Below are 27,139 nucleotides of genomic sequence, written 5' to 3' on the forward strand. Positions count from 1 at the left end.
TTTCCTCCTGGTTTGTGTTAAAGCAGACCAGAGGATGCAAGTCAAGGGAGTGCCCATGTCCCATCTCTAATCTTCGGTGGCCTGAACTACAAGTCTATAGTCACAGGCATGTTCTGTAGTAGTTTTTCTAAGGTAGACAATGCCCATGAGGAAAATTATATTCTCACTTTAAAACTTTCTTTCCCTTTGGTCTGAAAGGGAGGTTTTTTCTACTTACTGTATACTTTGCTGATGGCGAAGTGAATCTAGCTATGAGATTCTTATTTAAGTTCTTATTTTGGCTATGCTATTACAGAAAAATGTTAGCTATCTCTTTTATAAGGTCTAAAGATTAAATTGTGCGTCCTACAGATTCCTTCATAATAGAATTAGTTTCCTACCTTGAAGAGAATAGAGAAATGAAAGAACAAGTTGGGCTTAGAATAGAGAAATGAGGGAGCAAGTCCTAGATCGCTTGCTGACAATAGCAATATCACATGAATACTTAGCAAACCGTTTCAACCATTAGATAACAACTTAAGAAAACATTTACCAGAAGGTCCAATGCCTTCTATAAATTTTAAGAATCATGTATTTGATAACACCTCTTAAATATCTAACATGGTGTAGTTTGTTTAGCCAGTAAACTTAAGCACAACCATATAAAATGTTTTTAGTTTCTTTCTACCAACAAGTTTAAAACATACACAGATACACAGATTCGGGTCACACAAATTAAAATGTATCTTTGATTGATTTTAGCAGCTTAAATTTATGGACAATCTTATCTATAAGCCATTTAAAATAAAACTCTTAATAAAATTTCCCCATGTGGACATACAATATGTACACACATATAACATAGTATAATAGACCAATATAGCATTTTTAATAATAGCTTTTAAAATCTTTAACTCTTTTTGTAGATTGCCAATTGATTTGAATTGCTTTTTTAGTAACCTCAGTTAACCATACTTTCTCTCAGTTGGTACTGTTAATACATTATTGGCTTCATCTGTTTACAGAGCCATCCCAAAGTACTGAATACAATGGAAGTGGCTGGAAAAAGTCCATAGGAACCTATAGGAGGACAGCTACACACAGAACCAACAACGCTTTAGTTTTATGAGCAGCAAATCATATATAACTGTGGATGACAAAAGACTTTAAGTCACCATGTTTAAAATTATAAACTCATAGACCAAATTTGATCTTGTTACAAGGTGATTATTCAAATCTTTGAAAATAAGCACATATTTACATAACCCATAGCTCTTAATAAAAAATCAGCTGTTTTTGAACAATTAGGATTTAACAGACATCAAGAGAACATAATAGATTACTTTAACACATTGCTTTAACAGAGCATCAGAGTTTAATTCTATGTCAAAGAGAAATTGAGCTTCCTGTGATCTTTTGCTGTGAGGTTTCCTTCCTTTACCTTCTTTCATATTGGTGACCATGTTTCTGTGTTTCTGTGTGTAACACATCTTTAAGCATCTTTTGCAGGGCAGGATGAGTGGCAACAAATTCTTTCAGTTTCTGTTTGCTATGAAAAGTCTTAATTTCACCTTCATTCACAAATGAGAGCTTTGCAGGATATAATATTCTGGGCTGGCAGTTTTTCTCTCTTAGTACCTGGGCTATGTCTCGCCATTCCCTTCTAGCTTGTAGGGTTTCTGATGAGAAGTCTGCTGTGAGTCTAATTGGAGATACTCTAAGAGTAATCTGACGTTTCTCTCTTGCACATTTTAGGATCTTTTCTTTGTGTTTCACTGTGGTGAGTTTGATTACAACATGTCGTGGTGAGGATCTCTTTTGGTCATGTTTATTAGGGGTTCTATAAGCTTCCTGTACTAAGATGCCTCTGTCCTTCTCCAAACCTGGGAAATTTTCTGCTAGTATCTCACTGAAAATGCCTTCTAATCCTTTCTCCCTCTCCATGCCTTCAGGAACTCCTAGAACCCGAATGTTGGGTTTTTTAATAGTATCCTGTAGATTCCCGACAATATTTTTTAGATTTCTAATTTCTTCTTCTTTTCTTTGGTTTGCCTGTTTCCTTTCCTGTTCTCTGTCTTCTAAGTCCGATATTCTCTCTTCTGCTTCGCCCATTCTGTTTTTAAGGCTCTCTAATGTGTTTGTCATTTGATCTACTGAATTCTTCATTTCATTATGATTTCTCATCACTATCTCAGTTTCTTGTTCCACTAGTTGTTTCATTTCATTTTGATTCCTCCTTAATATTTCATTTTCATGAGAGAGATTTTCTATCTTGTCCACTAAGGATTTCTGTAGTTCAAGAATTTGTTTTTGAGAACTTCTTAATGTTCTTATCAATTTTTTGAAATCCGCTTCTTGCATTTCTTCTATCTCATCATCTTCATAATCTTGCATTGGGGTGTCTTTTTCATTTGGGGGCATCATAGTGTCTTCCTTGTTCTTGTTACCTCGATTTTTGCATTTGTTGTTTGGCATGTTGGAGATATTTGGTTTCTTCACTGTGGTGTTTTTTCTTGTTACACTATGGCTCTATATTAAGTGGACTGTCTGCTTTTGGTGGAGCCTTAGAGGCTTGAGATGAGTGTGGACTGAGAGCTGTGTTTGGTTCCTCAGGGCTGAGGGTGTGTAAATCTCTCTTTCTTTTTTTTTTTTTTTTTGATTCAAAAGGGAAGTAATTCCACACAGCTGAACGTACTTGGAGGTAGTTAGCAGGCAAATGATATACCCACAGGAGCCAGAGATTGGAAGCTCTTTCCCAAGGACCACACAGGGAATCTGTGCTGCCCTCAGTGTGGGCTCCAATTCTCCTGCAGTCTCCCACAAGGTTGCCAAGTTAGATGCTAATCTCCTGTTATTTCACCCCTCCCCCCAGAGTCAGGTTTTTCTGCTAGGCTCAGGGCCGGTGCAGACCTGAGGTCGCCCTGCTTATGATGTATGTCCAAAATGGCGCCTGCTCTTTGTCTTGCTTGCCTTTGAGAGGTGAGCGGAGAGAGAGAAACTCGTGTCTGTATCGGTCACTTTTTTTTTTTTTCCTCTCTCTCTTCTAGTTAGCCTGGTGAACTTTTCCCCACGGAGTTTCAAGCCTCGTTCTCTCTAGTCTCCTCTTACCGCTTGCCCGCTGGTGTCTCGGGCTATGGAGGTTCGGCTCACCCCGCGTTCCAGCGCTGGTGCGTTGAGTCTGCCGCTGGTGTCCCGAACTTGGGCTCCCACACTCTCCACGCAGGTCCACTGTGAATCACTAGTTCCGGAAGAGTTTCCTCTGCTGTTTCTTCCCCTACTCTTCCTTGATCCTGCAGTATCTCCACTTATATTAACGTGTGTCTTGACGAACTATCAATGTGTTCCCTTCCTATTCCGCCATCTTGCCGCTCTTAAGATTCATTTTCAATTCTCTTTATATACAGAAGATCAGTTTAGTACATATTAGGTAAAGATTTCAACAGTTTGCCCATATAGCAACACAAAGTGAAAAAACTACCATTGGAGTACTAATTATAGCATTAAATAACAATGTACAGCACATTAAAGACAGAGATACTACATAATAGTTTTTTTTAAAAAAATTAATTTTCTATGCCATTTCCAATTTAACACCAGGTTGTTTTTTTCATTTCCAATTCTCTTTATATACAGAAGATCAATTCAGTATATAATTAGTGAAGATCTCATCAGTTTGTACCCACGCAGAAACACAAAGTGTAAAAATACTGTTTCAGTACTAGTTATAGCATCACTGCACATTAGACAACACATTAAGGACAGATCCCACATGGGGTGTAAGTACACAGTGACTCCTGTTGCTGACTTAACAATTTGACACTCCTGTTCATGGCGTCAGTAATCTCCCTAGGCTCTAGTCATGAGTTGCCATGGCTATGGAAGCCTTTAGAGTTCGCTGACTTTAATCTTATTCCGATAGGGTCATAGTCAAAGTGGAAGTTCTCTCCTCCCTTCGGAGAAAGGTACCTCCTTCTTTGATGGCCTGTCGGGTGCATTTTAAACGCTTCCCTTAAGGTCCATCTGCATATGCCAAAGAATGGGGGAAGAGAAAAGTTGGCAAAAGGGACAAAGGAAAAGGAAAATAGAAAGAAGCAAAAGTAGAGTTGGGGGATGGAGGAAAGGAATGGAAAGTTTATGGAGAGAGGGAGATGAGATGGGCTGAGAAGAGGAGCCAGAGAGCAGTCAGAGTCCTGGAGTAGGGGACACCACTCAGTTGCTGAAGCAGATTCGTTAAGAGTCTGTATGAAGGACAGAATTAAAAGGGAGAGAATGATCCTGCGGGGGAAGCAGGACACACAGCAGACTCACAGAATGGCAAACGCCCAAAACAGCACTCCGGCCTCAGAATCAACCCTTGGGACATTCGGATCTGGCTAAAAGGTCCATGAGAGTCTCACAGGCATGGAAAGCCATGACACGGTGGCAAAAACAATCTAATGAAAGATCCTGGTGAACAAGACCCCAGCAGAAGGAACAGGCCATCAAGGAAAGAGGCACCTTTCTCTGAAGGGAGGAAGGAACCTCCACTGTGACACGGCCTTGACTAAACAAGTTCAGAGTCAGTGAACTCAAGGGGCTTCCATAGCCTAGACAGCTCAAAGCAAGAGTCTCGGGTGATTGCTGACGTCATAAATAAGAGTGCCAATTGTTAAATCAGCAACGGGAGTCACTGGGTACATGCTCCCCACGTAGTATCTCTGTCCTTAATGTGTTTTACTATGAAACTTAAAAACAACACTGCTAGTCAAACAATACCCTATACCTTGTGCGGTTGTGTGAATGCAGCCTGTTGAAATCCTTGCTTAGTATATACTAAGTTGATCTTCAGTATATGAAGGTAATTGAAAATGAAACTCGATAAAGGGTGGGATGGGAGAGGGAGAGGGGAGGGCCGCGGGAGGGAGGGAGGTTGGGGCGGGGGGAAGCTACAACAATACAAAAGTTGCACTTTGTAAATTCACATTTATGAAATAAAAAATAAAAAATAAAATAAAAAAAAGAGTCTGTATGAATTATGGGCTTGGCTTTACAGTCCAGGAGAGGGTTGGGTTTTTATTTTTGGCTTTGGTTTTGTTTTGGCAATTCAGAACTCTTTTTAACATCACAGTGTGAGAGGACCTGTGGAATCAGGAGGTCCTAAAAAAGGGGGTGACCTAAGGGTAAAGGTAAAAACTTGCCATGGGACTCCAAATCCCACTAAGTTGGCATGTACCAATGCCATCTTACTAGTTAAAGTGATCAGTTTAAGTTCAGAACTGATCATAAAGATAGGATTAAGTGTCAAAAGGATCACATAAATAAGACCAGTGTCTGCTAATAATAATTGATAGAATTAAAAAGGAGAGAATGATCCAACATGGGAAGCAGGTCACACAGCAGACTCATAGAATGACAAATGCTCTAACCAGCACTCTGGCCTCAGAATCAGTCCTTAAGGCATTCAGATCTGGCTAAAAAGCCCATGAGAGTATTTCAGGCATGGAAAGCCAAGACACTGTGGCAAAAAATTACCCAAATGAAAGATCTCTGTGAGTGAGATCCCAGTGGAAAGAAGGGGCCATCAAAGAAGGAAGTATCTTTCTCTGAAGGAAGGAGAGAACTTCCACTTTGATTATGGCCCTGTCTAAATAAGGTTGGAGTTTGTGAACTCAAGAGGCTTCCACAGCCTTGGCAGCTCATGACAAGAACCTCGGGTGATTACTGACGTCATAAATAAGAGTGTCAATTGTTGAATCAACAACAGGAGTCACTGTGCATTTGCTCCCTATGTAGGACTTCTGCCTTAATGTGCTGTACTATGAGAATTAATGGTAAAACTAGTACTCAAACAGTACTTTATACTTTGTGTGTCTGTGTGGGTGCAAACTGTTGAAATCTTTACTTAATATAGAGTTGATCTTCTGTATATAAAGATAATTAAAAATGTATCTTGGGGCCAGCACTGTGGCACAGTAGGTTAATCCTCGATCTGTGGCGCCGGCATCCAATATGGTAGCTGGTTCTAGTCCCGGCTACTCCTCTTCCAATCCAGCTCTTTGCTATGGCCTGGGAAAGCAGTAGAAGATGACCCAAGTCCTTGGGCCCCTGCACCCACATGGGAGACTGGAAGAAGCTCCTGGTTGGTTCCTGGCTTCGGATCGGCGCAGCTCCTGCTGTTGCAGCCATTGGGGGAGTGAATCAGAGGATGGAAGACCTTTCTCTCTGTCTCTCCCTCTCGCTGTCTGTAACACTAACTCTCAAATAAATAAATAAAATCTTTTAAAAAATGAATCTTAATGAAGAATGGGATGGGAGAGGGAGCAAGAGATGGGATGGTTTGCCAGTGGGAGGGTGGTTATGGGGGAAGAACCGCTATAATCCAAAAGTTGTACTTTTGAAATTTATAATTATTTAACAAAAGTTTTCTATTAAAAAAAGAAAGGGGGTGACATGGACACAACACCTTCATGGAGGTCTTTTGTCTCCTCATTTTTGCTGTGATCTCCCTCCTACCTGCACCTGCTCACAGGAAAAGGTCTCTGCTCTGTCGCTCTACCAAAGAACATCCTTTGTGTTAAAAAAACAAAAACAAAAAACCCTGCTGGTGGAAAAAATCCAAAATGAGGCAAAGACCTTTCAAAGAATATAATCTTGACAAAGCTTAGAGCGGCCCAGATTTGATACAGGAAAATTAAACTTGGCTTCAGGGCACAGGAAATCTCCCAATGGCAATAATTCTCATCAGAAGGAGCTGATGGGGATAAACAAGCAATCAGTGAACACAATCTTTGTCATGAAGTTTAATCAGTCAGGAACTGCTCTTATGAATATAATTTCACTTTAAGTGGCAAAACATAGTAATTATTTAACCAAGACATATAGAATACTGGCCAAGGAACTAAATTAATAGAATATATTGCTTTAAAAAGTTGTTTCTTTCCAACAGAAATCCATCAGCATGTCATTAATATACCAAGCATCAATAACTCCATGCAGGAGTCCTTGGTAGGTTCCTGGGGTTGAAATGACAATCTCAAAAGGGAATCTTGTATCAAATGGGTGGGGGCCAGTATGGTGCCAAACACTTGCCCCCTGTCCTTTACTGGGCTCCTTACATCACCATACACAGGAGATTCTTAAGAATTGACTACATGGGGGCCAGCACTGTGGCATAGTAGGCTAGGCCTCCACCTGGAGCGCTAGCATCCTATATGGGCACTGGTTTAAGTCCCGGCTGCTCCTCTTCTGATCCAGCCTGGGGAAGCAACAGAAGATGGGTCAAGTCCTTGGGCCCCTGCACCTGCATGGGAGACCTGGAGGAAGCTCCTGGCTCCTGGTTTACATCGGCCCAGCTCTAGCCATTGTGGCCATTTGGGGAATGAACCAACAGATGGAAGACCTGTCTCTCCCTCTCTCTCTCTGTAAGTCTACCACTCAAATAAATAATCAGATCTTAAAAAATAAAAGAATTGACTACATGGGCTTGATATCACAAGAATTCTGCATTATTCAAATAAAGTGGCCTTTTTTCACATCCCAAATTGACAGAAGTCTCTCTCGGAGGCTGTGTTGATTTGAAGCTAGGAGTCCTGAGCTTCCTCCAGGTCTCCCATGTGAGTTCAGGGGCCCAAGGACTTGTGCCATCTTCCACTGTTTTTCCAGGCCACAGCAGAGAGCTAGATCAGAAGTAGAGCAGCTGGGACTTGAACCGCAGGAGGCACCGCAGGAGGCAGTGGCTTTACCCACTATGCCACAGCACCAGCCCTGGTGCTTACTTTCTGACACAACAATTTTACTTCTATGATCTAGACCATAAAAATATCAGAAGTATGCACAAATATGTACAAGGAAGTTCATTACAACCTTAATTGTACAACATAAATAAATGGCATAGCCCCAAAATGGAATATTATCAGCAGTCATTTAAAAGTCCAAAGAAGAATAATCATAATCTATTAGAAAGAGAAAAAGCATAATGTTTTCCAGATTCCTCCAGCTTGTTGCAAATGGCCGGGTTTCATTGTTTTTGACTGTTGTATAGTATTCTATAGAGTACATGTCCCATAATTTCTTTATCCAGTCTACTGTAGATGGGCACTTGGGTTGGTTCCAGGTCTTAACTATTGTGAATTGAGCTGCAATAAACATTAATGTGCAGATGGCTTTTTTGTTTGCCAATTTAATTTCCTTTGGGTAAATTCCAAGGAGTGGTATGGCTGGGTTGTATGGTAGGGTTATATGCTGAGTGAATGAAGCCAGTCCCAAAGGGACAAATATCATATGTTCTCCCTGATTGGTGACAACTAACTGAGCACCAAAGGGGAAACCTGTTGAAGTGAAATGGACACTATGAGAAACAGTGACTTGATCAGCTCTTGTCCTGACTGTTGATGTACAATGTAATACTTTATCCATTTTAGTATTTTTGTTTTGTTTTGTTCTAGTACTATTGGTTGAAATCTGTAATTAACACACAATTATTCTTAGGTGTTTAAATTTTAACTGAAAAGTGATCCCTGTTAAATATAAGAGTGGGAATAAGAGAGGGAGGAGATGTACAATTTGGGACATGCTCAATCAGACTTGCCCCAAATGGTGGAGTTAGAAACGTGCCAGGGGATTCCAATATAATCCCATCAAGGTGGAATGTACCAATGCCATCTCACTAGTCCAAGTGATCAATTTCAGTTCACAATCGATCACACTGATATGTCTAAGAGTCAAAGGGATCACAGAAAAAAGACTAGTGTCTGCTAATTCTAACTGATAGAATCAAAAAGGGAGAGAATGATCCATCATGGGAAGCGGGATACACAGCAGATTCATAGAATGGCAGATGTCCTAAATAGCACTCTGGCCTCAGAATCAACCCTTAAGGCATTCGGATATGGCTGAAGAGCCCATGAGAGTATTGTAGGCATGGAAAGCCAAGACACTCTGGGAAAAAAAAAAAAAAGGAGACCTAAATGAAAGATCTCTGTGAGTGAGATCCCAGTGGAAAGAACGGGGCCATCAAGGTAGGAGGTACCTTTCTCTGAAGGGAGGAGAGAACTTCCACTTTGACTATGACCCTGTCAGAATAAGATCGAAGTCGGCGAACTCAAAAGGCTTCCATAGCCTTGGCAACTCATGACTAGAGCCTAGGGAGATTCCTGACGCCATAAACAAGAGTGTCAAATTGTTAAGTCAACAACAGGAGTCACTGTGTACTTACTTCTCATGTGGGATCTGTCCTTAATGTGCTGTACATTGTGGTTTAATGCTATAACTAGTACTGAAACAGTATTTTTACACTTTGTGTTTTGTGTGGGTGCAAACTGATGCAATCTTTACTTAATGTATACTAAATCGATCTTCTGTATATAAAGATAATTGAAAATGAATCTTGATGTGAATGGAATGGGAGAGGGAGTGAGAGATGGGGGGTGGGAATGGGAGGGATATTATGGGGGGGGTAAGCCATTGTAATCCATAAACTGTACTTTGGAAATTTATATTTACTAAATAAAAAAATAAAAAAAAGAAAGAGAAAAAGCAGGGTACAAAACTATATATGACACACATGCAATTCTTTAAAAATGCAACATATTACATATTACGTTGCATGTACACACACACACACACACACGCAGACTGCAAGGAAATTTACCAGCATGAATTTTGGGGTTGTGAGTGATTCCCATTTTCATTATCCTTCCCTCTTCTCCGTATTGTCTACCGTGACCATGCATTGCTTTTGTAATCGAATGAACCACCGTCCCCTGGTCACAGACCGGGCTAGCGTCAGGCTTTTCCGAAGAGCGACATCAGTAGAGCAGGCTGTGAGGACTTACCAGTGTCCTCCTCGGTGAAGACCGTCTTTCCAGAAAAGACCTGGCTTCCTATCTTTATTTTCCCAGGGTAAAAGTAGGGTCCGTCCAGCTTGTTGTCTTTGCAGAGCTTGGTGAGGATTTCTGTGGGTTTGGATGTGTCCCTCCAGGCATTGTATCCTTCTCTGCAAGGTGGGGGAAGAGCAGACAGAGTGAGACCTTCTCCCTGGGGACATGCTTCATCGCGTCACTCGGTTTCTCTTGCTTAAGCATTTAAGAAAGCCAAAGTGTGGCTTGTAAAACAGAGCTGCATGGAAGGTTTCCTACCTTGTGCCAGGGATAAGAGGACCCTGAAAAGGTCTCCCAGCCAAGCCCAGAGCCACACACAGGCTTCCCCGGAACTAGGTGTTCTTGTGTTTGTTTGAAAACGTTTTCTAGTAAACACAGATGGCACCCTCCCAGACTAAACTGTTCTGCTCCCTGGGAGATTCACTCTCGGGAGCTTCTGAACAAAGGATGCACAACATGTGCCCGTGGCTTCCTGCCTTGACCTCCCGGTGAGAACAGCGAATCACTCTATGAATGGAACGCTCTGCAGTGCTCAGAGCCACGTGAATAGCCCAGGAGGGCATGGACTCCCTGGAGAGCCAACACTGGTCTGGCCCACTAGGCGCAGGGGAGAGCAGGCCGGAAAGAGCGACTGAAATTGCAACCATGGAGAACATAAACACTCAGACCCTGTCAGCGAGAGTTCAAATTGGTACAACCCTTTGGAGGGCCATTTGGATATGTACAACTGGTCTTCAACAAGTTCATGGGAAATATATAGATTGTAAAAAGCCTTGGGGCTGGTGCTGTGACGTAGCAGGTAAAGCCACCGCCTGCAGTACTGGCATCCCATATGGGCGCCAGTTCGAGACCCAACTGCTCCACTTCTGATCCAGCTCTCTGCTCTGACCTGGAAAACATTAGGTGGCCCAAGTGCTTGGGCCCCTTCACCTGTGTAGAAGGCCTGGGAGAAGCTCCAGGCTCCTGGCTTCGGATCACATCCATTAGTCGAGTGAACCAGTGGATGGAAGGCCTCTCTCTCTCTCTCTCTCCCTCCACCCCTCCCTCTGCCTCTGCCTCTGCCTCTCTGTAACTCTGCCTTTCAAATAAATATGTAAGTCTTTTTTAAAAAAAGTCTATGCAAGCCGGCGCCGTGGCTCAACAGGCTAATCCTCCGCCTTGCGGCGCCGGCACACCGGGTTCTAGTCCCGGTCGGGGCACCGATCCTGTCCCGGTTGCCCCTCTTCCAGGCCAGCTCTCTGCTGTGGCCAGGGAGTGCAGTGGAGGATAGCCCAAGTGTTTGGGCTCTGCACCCCATGGGAGACCAGGATAAGCACCTGGCTCCTGCCATCGGAACAGCGCGGTGCGCCGGCCGCAGCGCGCTACCGCGGCGGCCATTGGAGGGTGAACCAACGGCAAAGGAAGACCTTTCTCTCTGTCTCTCTCTCTCTCACTGTCCACTCTGCCTGTCAAAAAAAAAAAAAAAAAAAAAAAAGTCTATGCATGGGTTTGGGTTTGAAAATATTTTCCATCAATCTGAACTTACCTTTTATTTCCATTTTCTATGAACTTTTTGAAGTTCCCTCATATATTAGAATGAGCATTCCTTTTAATGGAGTAATGTACAACAATGGATGAATACTGAGTGAATTTATAATAAGGGAAAGCCCTAAAGCCCAGGAAGGCAAACTTTTATATAACTTTATGATAATTCATATGGTGGAATATTATAGAGCCATTAAAATCAAGACTTTACAGAAGATTTATTGATATCCAATGCTTAAGATATAAGAATAAGTGCAGCCAGCAGTTTATAAAACTGCATGGACAGGGGCCGGCGCTGTGGTGCAGTGGGTTAATCCTCCACCTGCGGCGCCGGCATCCCATATGGGTGCTGGGTTCTAGTCCCAGTTGCTCCTCTTCCAGTCCAGCTCTCTGCTGTGGTCTGGGAAAGCAGTGGAGGATGGCCCAAGTCCTTGGGCCCCTGCGCCTGCATGGGAGACCAGGAGGGAGCACCTGGCTCCTGGTTTTGGATCAGCACAGTTCCGGCTGTTGTAGTCATATGGGGAGTGAACCAATGGAAGGAAAACCTTTCTCTCTCTCTCTCTCTCTCTCTCTCTCACTGTCTGTAACTCTACCTCTCAAATAAATAAATAAAATCTTTAAAAAAAAACCTGCATGGACAGTCTGGCTTCAGCCTTGGGAAAAAAGCATAGACAGAATACTGAAAGGAAATATACAATAATTCTTGCAGAAGTTTTCTCAGAGCAGAATAACTCAAGCGTTATTTTGTACTTTTTATATTTCCTAAATTTTCTACAATAAATATATATTCTTTCATATTCAGGAAAAATATTTTTAAAACTGTACCATGGAACTGTAATGAATGCATCTTTTCCTGGCTTAAATTAGCCATTTTTTTTCTAAAAATATCAGATACAACATACTTTTCAAACAACAAATTTGGGAGTCTATATTTTCTTTTTTTTTCTTTTTTTTTCTTTTTATTTATTTTTTTTATTAAACTTTTATTTAATGAATATAAATTTCCAAAGTATAGCTTATGGGTTACAATGGCTTCCCCCCTCCCATAACTTCCCTCCCACCCACAACCCTCCCCCCTCCCGCTCCCTCTCCCCTTCCATTCATGTAAAGATTCATTTTCAATTCTCTTTGTATACAGAAGATCAGTTTTAGTATATACTAGGTAAAGATTTCAACATTTTGCCCATATAGCAACATCAAGTGAAAAAACTACCATTGGATTACTAATTATAGCATTAAATAGCAATGTACAGCACATTAAAGACAGAGATCCTACATAATTTTTTTTTTTTTCAAAATAAGGGAAACAGAGTTCAAAATTCTTGAACAATTGAGAATTGGGTGCATTCTTCCTTTGATTTGTAAAATGGAGATAATAACTCAATGGGTTTTTGAGAGGACTGAATGAGAGGCACAGCGTAATAGACTTGATTGTCAAGGGCACACATGAGTTTGAATGACAATTAGCTGGAACCCTGGCTTTCGAATGATATTGATCATTCTTGTTGCAGCATCATTCCCCAGTAAGATATCTGTCCACCAGGTCCAGCTAGTGGAGCAAACGTTACAGTTCAGCTCCTGACTCTTGAAGAACTTGCCAAGGGTTCTAAATGAGAGCTGCCTCCCCAGCCCCAGCAACCTTCCAGAACACAGGTTAGAGCTTCCCCTACCCGGCCCTGCTGATGTGCATGGAGCCCATTTGAGAAATTCAAGCTGAGCCTGGTCTGGCCTTCCTACAGGTGGACAGTTAGGGGGCAGAGTCCGGAGTCCTGTGGGAGAGAGAACTCACATTTCATACTGGCTCTGCAGGCCACAGATGGCTCGGTGTTTGCTGTAGAAGCGGTTCTCCAGGTCGATCTTGGTCTCGCCAATGAGGTCGTCTGTCCCAATCATGTCATGGTCATAGATCAAGATGGACAGCAAGGAGTCCTTTGGGAATGTGGCCTGGATTTCAAATGACCTGCAGTCCAAGCAGAGGTCTCAGGGTCAACAACACTTGGCAACACAGTGAACTTTTCCCAGCGTCACTAAACTCACTAAATGATCAGCAATTAAGCTCATGCTTAGCAGGTATCTGGTCTAATTTCTCAGTGAGATGCAGCCAACTTTGTCTGTTATGGATAGCCCTTTAATTTCATAGTCAGTTTTCAGTAGCCAATAATCTCCCTATCCAAGTGTGATGGATTCAACTTGGGGGTTTTGGTCTCAAACAGCAATAGATTTCCAATCTTGATTTCAAGTACGCAATTTTCTGATTGCAAAGCTTTGCAAAAGTTATTTAATCATTTCAACATCACTATGTGTAAACGAGGAAAATTATCTTCTTTATAATTTAGCATGATGGCTAAGTGCAGTGTTGCTTATATAGGACATGTTTTTAGGATATCTCTGTCTCTCTCTGTGTCTCCCTGTGTCACATCTCTCTGCCTCTCCAAAACGACATGTTTTACTTCCACACATTCAACTGGTGCCCAGTGCCTGCAACTCCCTTTCCTCTCATCATTGCTTCATAAAGGAAAGCCAGCTGAATTGATCTGAAACGAAAACCTGATTGAGGATGGAAAATCATAAAAACACAGAGCTGCGGTATTTCTCTAGCTGTGCTGGACTCTGGCCACTCTAGGACAGGAGCGCTAGACTGGGAACAAGGGACCAAGAAACACAGCATGGAGGGCAGGGGAGCAGTGGGCCCACTATCTCTCTGCATGTCCTCGGGCTGCCCTGGGCTGCTGCCCTCATGGGAACAGCCACTTAATCCTAACACTCACTCTCCTGTATGGCAAGGACTGCATTCCTAGCATGCCCTGGAGCCAAATAATCTTCCCCAAAGAGAAAAAACCAGGAACACCCCACAGTACCCGTGATTGTAACAGACTGAAGTAGCTCCAGCAGGCCAGGCGTATGGCTGTGCAGGCAAGAAATCCATGTGCCTTCCACTGGAAAGCATGGTGCTGCCTCCATGGGCCCCAAGGGATTCTGAGTTATGATTGAAATTCTGCATGTGTCTGTCTGTAAACCTCCATCCATCTCACCATGGTTGCCACCAAGGAAGGACGTAGTGAGTGCTTACCTGCCCCAGGTAGCCATAACAGAGTTCAGCTGCTCCAGTCCTTCTCCCCAAGCTGTGCCCACAGATTTACTTTGAATTTGAACTGGAGCTGTGTCATTCAAGGAGTTACCAAAAACAGCCCACCAGGTTGGATTCCCAGTCACCCATGGGAAAATGAGGCTTACACCAATTTGTACAAGATACCATGTGTAGAGGGAACAGTGGTCTCAGAAAACACAATGAATTGTGATATAGGCAAAGAAACATTTGGTGAAGGAAGGTGTGTGAAGCCTCCAAACCTCACAACAAAGACGTGAAGTCAAAACTGGTCCTTTGACCATTCATCCTTTCTCTAATGTATTCCTTTGGCATTTTATGTGTCCCTTGTGTGCCAGGCACTGTGGATTTAAGATAAATAAAACAGTTTCCTTCCCGTGGGGAAGGCAGATAAGAAGATGGCTACTGGTTCTCTCTGTGTGGTAGAACAATGGCTGATATTCACAGTTCCTGACCTACCATGCCCTCTTTCCACTCCTGAATTTGTGTGGGCCACAGTCTTGCTCCCTTCCCCAACCCTGATGCCTCAGGTGGTTAGGTGTCCCCCTAGAGTTTTCACAGGACTTGCTATACTCAATCATAATCACCCACTCTATCCCCAACAGTCTATGTGTTGGAAACCTAATCCTCAAAGTCAGATGTTAGTATATTTGGAGGTGGGACCTCTGGGAGGTAATCAGGGTTAGATGAGGTCCAGAGGGTAGGGACACTTGATGGTATTGGAAGCTTTAGAAGAAAAGGAAGTGAAACCCAAGCTAGCACATTTGCTCAGCCTCGCCATGTGATGCCCTCTGCCACGGTATGATGAAACCAGAAGGCCCTCACCAGGACCCAAACCACACTCTTGAACTTCTCAGCCTCCAGATCGTGAGCCAAAATAATCTTTCCTTTATACATTACCCAGTCTCTGGTATTTTGTGATAGCAAGAGAAAATAGACTAAGGCCCTCATTTCCTTGATTGTATCCCAATATTCATAGAAACTGAAGAAATAGAATGTGGCAGAGTGCCTGACATGAAGTAGCTTCTCCGCAGTCGTGGCAAATGGAGGTCTGCAGGTAACAAGAGATGGGAGGCTATGCCATGGCGCAGGCTCTGCAAGGGCAAGACCTGCAGACATGAATGAGGCCGAGGAGCTGGAGAGCTGCCTTAATAACCCGCACACCAGTTCCTGAAGATCTCGTTACTCTCTGCGTGGCTAATTATCAAGGCAGCAGAGACTGTGGAAAGCATTCTGTGCAACCATGAGAGCTGTGAGGAACTGCCGAAGTCCACAGGCACACATGGTAGAGTGACAGGGTCCCGGTGGATCCCACGGACAGTTGATAATTTTGTCCATCCATCTATTCACTCACTCACTTACTCACTCACTCATTCATTCATGCTTGTCACAAATATTAACTGGGCACCTACTGTGTTAGGCCCTGCGCTAGGTGCCGGAGATACAGACGCTCACCAAAGTAGACCACTTTGTTCAAATGGACCTCACATTCTAATAGGGAAATGGGAGATAGGCAACAGCTATATAAACATATCAATCCACATCAAAGGCCACAGAGGAGAGCAAGGCAGGGCAAGGCACCAGGACATCGGAGGATGACGGTTCTGACATCCACACGTGGATGCCAAGACAGTGAGGTGGTTAAGGAGCAATTCCTCAGACTACTTGTCAGGCACAAGAGCCTTCCACTCTCTCCACTAGAACACTGTCAGGTTAAGCCAACAACTTTCATTTCTGAGTAACAATCAAACACGAATTCTACAAAACATCCATATCTAGAGGTTTCTGGAAGAAGCCCTGCAAAGTCAGAGGCAAAAGGGAAGACCCATCAACCTCTTCTCCAGCGTGTCATGGTCATATAATGGGGGCAATAACATTAGTCTAATGCATGACACTGTGGGGAACACAGCTAATCAGAAGTGACTGGCAACACTGGAAAGATAAAGCTCTACTTCTATAAGCATCGGGTAATTATAAAGGTCATCTCTGGATCAGGGAAACAAGGGTAAGTTTCCCTGGCACAGTCATTTTAATCATTCTCATTAATCTGCACAGCCAAGATCATTTATTGCCTCATTTCCTTGGGAGCAATAAAACATAAGAGGCTGGTGCCGGTGAAATGTCAGAGGGTCCAGGGTGATCACAGATGTGTAAATGAATTTAAATGAGGCGGATGGAGATTTCATTCTTGCTCCGAAGTTACTCAGGAAAAAAACAAATTAAACATACTTAAGATGTATCCAGTGCCATAATGATTACCAAGAAGGAGGGGAAAGGAGCCGACGTGTTTTGAGTACTGTGTGTTAACATAGACAATGGGCTTGGTACATTACATATTTAGTCATCTAAAGGGCTCTGGGAGTCAGGTGTCACTATTGCTCCTTTAAAGGTGAGGTAGACTCATATCAGCGAGGTTAAACTACCTGCAAAGGTTTCAGAACTTGAATGTGGTGCAGTGAAACCCAGACTGCCTTGATTCCAGAGTAGATGGCAGCTGTGTATACAAACTCAAGGAGGGAACACCAATGTGTGGCAGACCCCGCTGTAAGACCAATGAGGGTGGTCGAGGGTGCTGTGAGCTGGAGAATTCCTAGGTGTCTAGTCCACCTACACAGTTACAAATGCAATGGGGTTTAACACTTTTCAGGAAAGCTAAACACAACTGGGGGACACAGGTCAACTTTTGACCTCAGGGGTGACTTCAATTGAGGGGCAAATGATGTGATAGAGACAAATCTCTTCATATCAAACAAAAGGCCAGCTAGCTGACCCCTTCTCCTCCAGTTATGAGCTGTGTGAACCTCAGTGAGGGTCCTATCCTCTTGGGACTTCAGTCACCTTGTTTCAAAAGGAACTCTCTTTGTACAAAAGCAGGTGGCTGAATCTGATGACCCTTTGGGGTACCTCCTAAATTTAACATCTAAGAAGTAGTTATCATAAAATTTTGAGTAAAAAGATCACCATGTGCCACCAAATTCCTGAAAGTTTTGTGGAAAGAGCAACTCTTCTACCTGAACACAGGTTTCATTAGGTGTGGCCAAGAGCAGAACTCAGTATTTAGCTTCCTAAAGCTATTTTACTCACAACACCCACTCATGAAGTTACCAACGCTCCCCACCAAGAACCACAGCAGGAACAAATGCAGAAAGGACAGAACAGTGCAGCCCAGATGGTCACTGACCTTCCAAATACTGGGTTCAGTTGTTTGGGGATGTATTTGTCCCGGTCTTTGATTTCCGTTTTGCCAAGCTTGAGCACAATGTAGGGATCTGATTTGCCATCTGGATCAGCTGGGCTAAGATTAAATGCCTGGGGAGGAAAAAAGAAAATTCTTTTGGTCCAGAATTTCTCAACTAGGACCAGTGGGGTCATAGATGCAGATGACAGAGTCCTGTCTTCAGATATTCTGATTTAATGGGCCCTGGGCTTTGGGGTTTTGAAAAAAATCTCTAGAAGATTCCAGTGTACAACCAATATTAAAAATCACCACTTTAGCATCTCCATTTTGCTGTTAAAAGTTACTGACTTCGCCTGAATTCAACTTTCTCTGGCGTCATCTCTCCAGTGGAAACAGCTTGACACCTAGCAGTGAGGAATGTAGTGGGCCAACAGGCAGAAGCGTGAGTTTGAGTTCTAGTTCTACTTCGAGGTAGTCATATGCTCTTGGTCAAGTCATGCCATCTCTCTGGGACTATCTGTAAAACCATGAAGCAGGCCTGAAAACTCTTTTCACAATGAATGGTCTCAGAATCCATGACGCTGTCCGTCTTTTGTTTATCATTGGCTGTTTGAGTGATGATCTATCCCTGGGGCTGAAGCCTGATTCCAAACTGACTGGTCCCTAAAACTGTCAAAAGCAAGGACTTTGCAAGGAAAGGTCAGGATTCGTAATGACGAGGAATGATATAAAAAATGTGGAGAAACTGCAGTGGTGAAAGCTGAGAGCCAATCAACCTATACATCAATTATTTGGAGAGAAACACCATCCCAGGTAGCTCTCCCCAACTGCATCTCCTCACATGACTTTTTTTTTTTTTTTTTTTTTGACAGGCAGAGTGGACAGAGAGAGAGAGACAGAGAGAAAGGTCTTCCTTTTCCATTGGTTCACCCCCAATGGCCACTCTGGCTGGTGCGCTGCTGCCGGCGCACTGTGCTGATCCGAAGCCAGGAGCCAGGTGCTTCCTCCTGGTCTCCCATCTGGGTGCAGGGCCCAAGGACCTGGGCCATCCTCCACTGCCTTCCCGGGCTACAGCAGAGAGCTGGACTGGAAGAGGAGCAACCGCGACAGAATCCAGTGCCCCGACCGAGACTAGAACCCGTGTGTGCCGGCGCCGCAGGTGGAGGATCAGCCTGTTGAGGTGCGGCACTGGCCTCACATGACCAAATTTTAATTCTCTATGTAGCAGATATCTCTGGCACCAAGCCTCATTATGTATCTGTTATTTGGGTACTTTTATATCTTCCTTACCCAACATCACTCCCAAAAACGATCAAGCTCCAAGAGAGCAGGCATTCTCTGTTAGGTTCACTACTTTATATCTAGGACATCGAGCAGGGTCTTCTTAATAGTGGTTAAAAAATAAATGAACAATGAAGAAAAAATAAATAGTAAATAATAAGTAATAAACAAATAAATAAACAATAAAGAAAACATTACACAGCTAATAGAAAGAATGGAAACCTATAAGTACTGCCCTGGAAAATTTTCCAAGATGACTTGTTAAACAAGAAAAAATTAAAAAATACAGATGGGAAAATTTTGTTTTTTATCAATTTTATGTAGTTTTTAACCTAATTTTTAGTACTTTATTGTTAAAAGGTTTAAAAAACAATCTGTAGTTACTTAGTACAATTTTACTGCGAGAGAGCAAACCACTCATGATTGACAGTACTGAACGTGTCAACAATGAGCTCCGACTGCCCAGAGCTGCAGTAATTAACCCTACAGTGAATTAACCCTACTCCTGCAACCTGAGGGCACCTCCCTCTGACTCTGTCCAAGTCTTCTCTGCCCCCCCAGTTCCAGCACCAGCCCTCCCCGCTCCTTGCTGCCTCCTGGGCAGGAACCTGGTCTGCAGCCTTGCCCTGCGTCTGAATGTTATTGGACACATAAACGGTGTGCAGTAACTATCTGCTGCATGCATCAATATGGGAACAAATCCTTCTGTCACATCTGAGTCCACAGAAATCTCTCCCTTTCCTTCCTACCAGTCATGCTGTGTATTTCTGGGTCTTACAGAAACTTAGTTCTGCAGGACTTTTTGCAAGGGGAAAAAGTTGTGCAGCAGTATGCTTAGCACATGCTGTTAAAATCCAACAGCTAAATAAGTCCTTTGCTTCTGGAATTCAGAGGGCCCTGAATGTGCTAAGGAGTTTTGTGACTTTCTGGGGCTGGAGAAGGAAGGAGGATTGGTACGCGCACTATTTCTCAAATATATGTGGACACATGCTCTGATCACATGCAGAGCAGTGATCTCCCAAGACAAAAGCGGCTTCCTGAATACCATTTTGGAAAGGCCTGTCTGAGCTGTTGCATGGATGTCTGTGTCTGTGTTACAGGATACCCAGCACTGTCAGTGGTTTTAACAAACATTTCTAATCCTTCCAACTACGCTGTGGCTTCCTTGAGGACAGGACCATCAACACAACATCTCGGCAGCTGGCCGTTGTTCTGATGATAACTGAGGATGATGAAGGAAATCTGAGCACGGCATGAGGAGGGACATTTAGTTCTCTCCCAGCACTAAAGAATAATTCATTTATATTTTGTGCATTTTTTATGTCTCTCACAAAGGATATAAGCAATATAAGCAAGGAGTTAACATAAAATAAGATGACCATAATCAAACACAAGTATGAAAGTCAAGTCTAAGGTCGGGAGATGGAAATGAAGCCATGAACCACAAGATCTCATCAGTTGCTTTCACTGGGTGTCAGATTTGGCCCTGAACTTTCTGTCAATCAGTCCAAGAAGTGTTAAAATTAAGGTTTTGAGCTCTGAATTATCAGAAACAGAGAAACCTGGAGGAGACAACACTTTTCTTGGGAATAAATTAAAACAAAATGAAATTTCTGGTAGCAACAGTGCAGGGGCAGAGCCACGGAAGAAACTTTCACAGCGTCAGCTGTCCCGTTCTGCCTGGCTCTCATCTCTCTCACTGTCTTGCTGTGAGCTCCCTGTGTCTGTCCTGTTTGGTTTCCTTTCCACTAGCAGGCAACCTGAGAAAGCAGACTAACCTACTCAGAGAAGTCCTCTATACTCACAAACATTTTCCCAGAGTGAAGAGCCAGGGAGTGTCCATGCTACTAACGAAACCTTATACATTGCCAGAGACTGAAACGTGTCCTGAATTCATCTGAAGACTCGACTGCCTTTGTGACTCCCCTTGAATGTACAACTTTAGGGAGGTGATTAAGGTTAAATGAGCTTAGTCTGCTAGGGCCAGGGTCCTTATATAAAGAGAGGAGGAAGTATCAGTGCTCTTCTTTCTCCCTGCTTGAGACCCAAGAGGGAAAAGCCAGCAGAAGTCTGACTCACAGAGAAAAGGCTGTGGAAAGAAGCAAGAAGGCAGCCGTCCACAAACCAGCGAGAGAGGCCTCGCCAGAAACCAACCCTGAAGCACCTTGATCATGGATGTATAGCATCCTGGACTGTGAGAGAATAAATTTAAGTCACGCAGTCTGATAATTTTGTTATCACACCACAGCCCCTCACAGCAAACAAGGCTGGCTCACCGCAACAATGTACACCCTGATTAGGACATTGACGGGGTGGTTGGGTGGAATTCCCTGCTGGATTCTCAGCTGCCCACTGTCCTCAGAGGTGGAGTCCTCGGGGCTTTTGTAGATGCAGAAGGAGCCCTGAAACCACAAAGCACAGCCCACTGAAACATGGTGGTCATGTGTCTTACAAAACCACAAAGAGCAAATGTCTGGGGAAAACAGGCAGGACCTGGGAATCAGCAGGACCTGCGTTGGTGCTTCCCTCGCCTGACGATGTCCTGGGAAGTGTGCCTGCAAGCTGCCCGCACCTGAGCTTCTTGGTGGTGCACCTGTGGATTGGCACTGACACCCACCTCACAGGACTGCTCTGTGAGGAACATAACAGAAGGGACTCCCAGTGCCCATTATGTGTGGGGTTCTGAGCCAATGCATCCCCCATCATCTCACTCAATTGTGACTGCAGTGTTCCTGTTTCCAGATGCAGCAACCAAGGCAAAGGACATCATTGCAGATCATGCTGCCAGTCAGAACTAGAATGAGGATTTCAATCCAGAGTGGCAAACGGCCACACCCATTCTACTTTCTACATACCACGCTGCATATTAATGGCTTGGCATGCCTTAGGTTTATAGTAGAGGCAAGCTGCTACTTGGTGACGCTGATGCTTTGAGTCTGCCAACTACATGTGTATGTGCACACGTGATGTCTGCTTAATTTAATCATCCAGCTGGTTTGCATGAATCACATATTTTGGGTGTCAGGAGTGAAGAGAGCAGAGTAAAGCTCAGTACTCCTTTCAGTGCCTCCTTATATCCCACCAGACTATGCTCCAACCTGCTGGCCACAAACCCAAACTGCCTCTGAAGTCTAGGGTTGGCCCTGGTGAGGTTCTAAAGAGGATTTTGAGTAACTATCAGGATTTTCCTTGCACACATCTTGTACTACAATACCATCAATAGAACTGAGCTGTGGCTGATATTTATGGCCAGGGCAAGCCAGATAATAGAGTTGACATGGGGACTTACCTTGAACTTCCCTATGACTCGGTCCCCATCCAGACCATGGTCATCTTCCATAGATTTGCCTCTGAAGAGTTCAAAGGTTTTCACCCAGTCTTCAAAATTGTTGAATTCACTCTCAAGATCACCATCGTATATCTTTAGCGAGAATGGAGAAGAGTGTGCCAAAAGAAAGGAAGGCTCATAATTGATTTAACAAGAAATGTCAAGATGCTCCCAAACCAGCCTTGTTTTATGTCCCTTGGAAAAATCTAAGAGGCCACTGTTGAGTTATCTTTAGCAAAATAAGAAGCATAAGGGCTGGCTTGACATATTTGGAGCTAATTACAACTCTGATGTAATAAGACCTTTTTGATAAACTTTTAAATTATAAGAAATGCAGCTCCAAAATATTTTAAATACATAGGTACAAATATGACAAAGTTTTTAATATATAATTGATGTCATTGGTTGTTAGAAACATGCTGTAAAACTTTGAGGAAATTCAAATCAATAATGTTCACTAAGCATCTAATTTTTAACATATATAGTGATAGAATATTTATTTTCATTATAATACAGATAAGACTTTTCCAAGTGGGAAATTATATACACTCCATGGAAATGCAAAATAGAATTGAATTTTAGGTTTTGCAATGTAAAATAATTAATTTCTGATCAAAATCACTTATCCAAATTGGTCATATACATATATAATTTTCACACTTCAAATTTTCATATCCATAAATATACCTCCAGCAAATGGCATTTGTCTAACGCTACAATTAGTCTGATGGAACTGACTTTAGTTGGAGTTTAATCACTTGCTATTATGAGTGTGTTTGCATCTGCATGATGACATCACACTCTAAGAGGTGAGCTAGGGGCAACTCATACACTGTAAATAATCTCAACAGATCCAAAGCAAACATTGTAAGCTATTTCCCTTTCCAATATGAGGATGGAGAAAATGGAAAATGAACAAATTCTGTTGTTTTGGCTTATACCCTGTTAACGTTTGATCTTCTGCTTCAACGATTATTATGAAGACAGAGTAATCTGGTTCAAAGAAAAGCATTACTGGTGTTGATCAAAGCACAGTGAGCAGGGTCCCTTCACTAAGCTTCCCACAACCTCTGTGGCAGGGGCTCCTGTGTCCACACACCTTCAGGACAGCCAGCTTGGGGATTTCATCCTCTTTTGGCTTCTTCTTGAGTATTTTGTCCTTCTTCTTCTTTGGGCTATCCTCCATATCTACCACCACCTCTTCTGATTTTGACTCTGTGGATATTTAGTAGAAATTGTTAGATTTCTCTTGGCTGTTGAGATGGGAAGGAGCCAAGCCAAACTCTCTCTTTCTCTTTTCTCTAGTGTATGTGTGTGCCATGAATCTTTTAAAAAATAATTAGTAACTTTCCACTGTTGGATTGCTGCATACATCCCTCCCACCTATGCACCACAAAACTATAGAGGACACCACTCACATAGAAATGTAATGTCCCTGGATCCCCTGGGGACAGGCAATACAATGGCCTGTCCTGGTATATATGTAAGAACTGTAATTCTTTCTCATTGACTCAACTAACAAAGAAACAGAGACCCAGGATTTGGCCTGACTCATAGCTTCTCAGTTACAATCCTTCTTAGATCTGTCTAGGGTATCCTGAGCATTCATTTGTCTATGTGAGTGGTTCCAAATATTGTCTAGAGGATTTTGCACAATCCAACAGGCAATGTTACGTGAGATTATTTGGTAAAGATTCTTGGCACGCAGGGCCCTGGGTAGGGGAGGGGAATGGTCAGAGAGAGAGTTTGGCTTGCTATTTTCTAGCTGTGTGACCTTGAAGAAGTTATTTGACCACTTTCTACTTGTGTTTCATCATCCACAAGATGAAGATACTATTGCCTGGATCATGGGGTTGGTCTTCAAATTAAAATTGCTAACTAGGAGTGGTCTGAAGAAGTGCTTCTGGCTTTGATTTCCCTTCTTCTGTCAATGTTACCCCAAACAGCATTGGCTGCTTGGGTCCCCACTGAATCTAGACCAAGACCTAACACTGGTTTGAATCAGATTTATGGTCATTTAAAATCCCAGAAATCTATCATTTGAGCTTCTGCCAAAACAGATCTATCTATCCAATCCTTGTAAGTTGAGTTTTGAAAACAAATTCCAGGTCTTTACACTCACCTCTGTGAAAGTTTATCATGCTGGCTTTGGCCTGTCATTCTAGGCTGCTCCTATTTTTATGTGGCTGTTTTTACATTAAGGTTGTGAATGTAGGAACATGAGCCAAAGGGTCAATTCCAGAGCTGAACTGGGTTGGGATCTGGTCCCAGTTCAGCTCAAATAGCTGCATGACCTTTCAAAGGGTTGTCATCCTCCTAGAGTGTCTCTGCACTTGGGAAATGCAGGAACTGAATTCTCATATACCTTCCATGCCTATCATTTTCTAATTTTCTTAACACAATGGCCGCATTCTCTGTCCCTCTGTCCCCCAGCGACTTACCTGTATTGCCTTTTTTCTCCTTGGTATTATTCTCCTTTGTCTTTGAAAAAAAAAAAAAAGAGAGAGAGATGATTGACATTGCCATGTTTAATTTATTAATTCTGCCCGTGAATGGTTCTAACCCAATTACCCCAGCCCTTGGCATTCTCAGAGATCCTAAAAAGAGTATCCAAGGAATCCCAAAAGACAGCTCACTGAAAAGATCTGGGACTTAGGTGCAGGAGATACCGTGATTGAGAGAAGAGGTATTCATTTACACATCTAAGAAAAGTGCCCATCAAGCTGTAGACTGCCCTCTGTGGGAGCTCTCAGCCATGGGTAGAGCAAACTGTATTCCCTCTGGTTTCCCACCACCCTGGAACACCATCCCCTAAATCTGCATCCTGGCATGTTGGGTTGTTGGGTTGTTGGGTTGGTACCAAAGGTTGTAGAGGATTCAGAAGGCTGGGCAGTCACTGGAAATGCTCATGTGCACTGCAGCAAATGTTGCAAATGTTGGGAGCAGCAACTAACACTCAGTTTGCTTATTCATTATGCACCAGTGTTTGTGAACTAGCCCTGCCTGGATGAAATGACAGTCCTCCCAAGCTAAAGAATCAGAAGATTGCTAGTCAATTAAATATGAGGGTAACATCTCGCTGATTTTCTTTTCCTTTTTTCACTTGGGCATGAGAAATCTCAAACTCAGTCACTGAACTTTTGCCTGAGTCTCCAGACCCAACTCCCCACTGGTTCTCTAGCTCTGTAACTCAAACCTTGTCTTGTTCCACATCCATGCAGCCATGTTCTTGCTCCAGTAACTTGCTAAGGCCAAGACCTCTGCCTTATGTTGATAATTTTTCATGCAAATTTAGAATCTTGCTGGACACCTGGGGCCCTTTGACCTGTGTATCTCTAAATGTACCAGAAGCCCCCATCGCTAATGGCTTTCTGTCCAGAGACCCCATCTCTCTCCCTGAGTGTAACTGGGTAACAGGACCTTCAGATGCCATGACAGACTAAACATCTTTCCAGCATTTGCCACAGAGCTCATGTCCCAGTGTCAGCTCCAGCCAGAGGGTCAAGGTTTTGAAAGTCAAGACCCCTGGTCAAGGCTTTTCACCCTTCCACAATTAGCGTAACTACACTGGAGTAGGTCCTATATATGGTGGGATTTATAAGGAGATGTGGGAGTTGGAGTAAGAAGAAGGAGCTGTGTTTTCCCAGAGTTCCTTGACTGTCACAACCAGAGGAAGCTTTACCTTCTGCGCTTCCTTCAGGGAGGCATAATACTTGGACCACCAGTCAATAACATTTTCTGCAGATTCATCTGCTATGGTCCGCTTTCTCCTTTTGGTGGACCTCCGAGAAGGTTTCCTGGTATCCTGGAAAGGGATGAGAGATGGGTTACTAACCAGGTCTCATTTTACTACATGGTGGTAACCTGTGGGTTATTAAGAGAACATTTAAGTACCCACTAGGGAGTTGATGGAGGTATCTTGGTTTTGTGGTAGCAGCTCTATCACTTCAATAAGTGAAAATTTGATAATTCATTCACTTGTCATTAATAATTCAATTAATTTCTTCAGAAAAATTTGTTGAGCAGATGTGAGATATTGTGCCTGAAATTGGGGATGTCTGAGGAATTCAACACAATCCTACATTTGGGAAACTTAGGGTTTAGTACAGGAGATAGATATTTAATGCATGAATACCAGACTATATGATATAATATAGTATGGTTAGAAAAGGCATTGCCTTCAAACACACCCAGATTCTAAATCATTAAGCAATTACCACAAATTTTGTGATTCAGTTTCCTCAATTCAAGACAACAGTACTGGCCTATTGCACTGTTTTGAGCATTAAGTGATACAATGTGGACCATTCCTCTTCAGCTTTATTCTTGAGTGAAAAAGTGCATCTATACATATGTGATGGTGTGGTACAGGATGTATGGTATAGGGGAGACAGCTGGCACACTGGAGGCTATTTATGCAAGACTCATCATGCATCATTCTCCTCACTGTCTCTTGAGTACCCCTGATATGCCAGCATTCCACCAAGTGCAGGGGATACAGGGATGTCAGAAAATTATGCTCTTCTCTGACCTACTGGGTTCACAGTTTTATGGGGCCATTGAAATTGAGAATTGTAACATAAAGTGGCAGATGATTCTGGGAGAATGGAGAGAGCATGACGAGAGGTCACAGGGGGTCACTGAGCATTGGTGAGATGGGAACAGCTTGAGCAAATATCAATTAATCTATCTCACTCTTCTTTCTATTTCAGCCTTCACTGGACAGACAGTTCCTTAGAACTTTCTTAAAACAGTTTTCTTTGAATCAATTGATAGATAAGGATTTTGCTGAAATTCATGGCTTAGAAATATTAACCCTAGCCTTGTTTTGTGATTCTTTGCATACTACCCCTCTCCCCTTCCAGAATCTCAGCTGAGAGTGAGAA

At 43.0% G+C, this 27,139-nt stretch overlaps 1 protein-coding gene across 1 annotated transcript in view; it reads right to left on the bottom strand.

Annotated features, from left to right (window-relative positions):
* FER1L6 (fer-1 like family member 6) overlaps positions 1-27,139 on the bottom strand; it is a 251,737-nt gene that overhangs the window by 31,276 nt on the left and 193,322 nt on the right. The window contains exons 27-34 of the mRNA XM_062188016.1: positions 25,936-26,058; positions 24,695-24,734; positions 23,353-23,468; positions 22,215-22,346; positions 21,202-21,327; positions 17,648-17,775; positions 13,150-13,320; positions 9,792-9,952 (exon numbers count right to left, since the gene is read on the bottom strand). Coding sequence (XP_062044000.1) covers positions 9,792-9,952; positions 13,150-13,320; positions 17,648-17,775; positions 21,202-21,327; positions 22,215-22,346; positions 23,353-23,468; positions 24,695-24,734; positions 25,936-26,058 — 997 coding nt within the window. The remainder of the gene's footprint in view (positions 1-9,791; positions 9,953-13,149; positions 13,321-17,647; positions 17,776-21,201; positions 21,328-22,214; positions 22,347-23,352; positions 23,469-24,694; positions 24,735-25,935; positions 26,059-27,139) is intronic.

Source organism: Lepus europaeus, chromosome 4 (genome assembly GCF_033115175.1).
Source record: "Lepus europaeus isolate LE1 chromosome 4, mLepTim1.pri, whole genome shotgun sequence".
Lineage (NCBI taxonomy): Eukaryota > Metazoa > Chordata > Mammalia > Lagomorpha > Leporidae > Lepus > Lepus europaeus.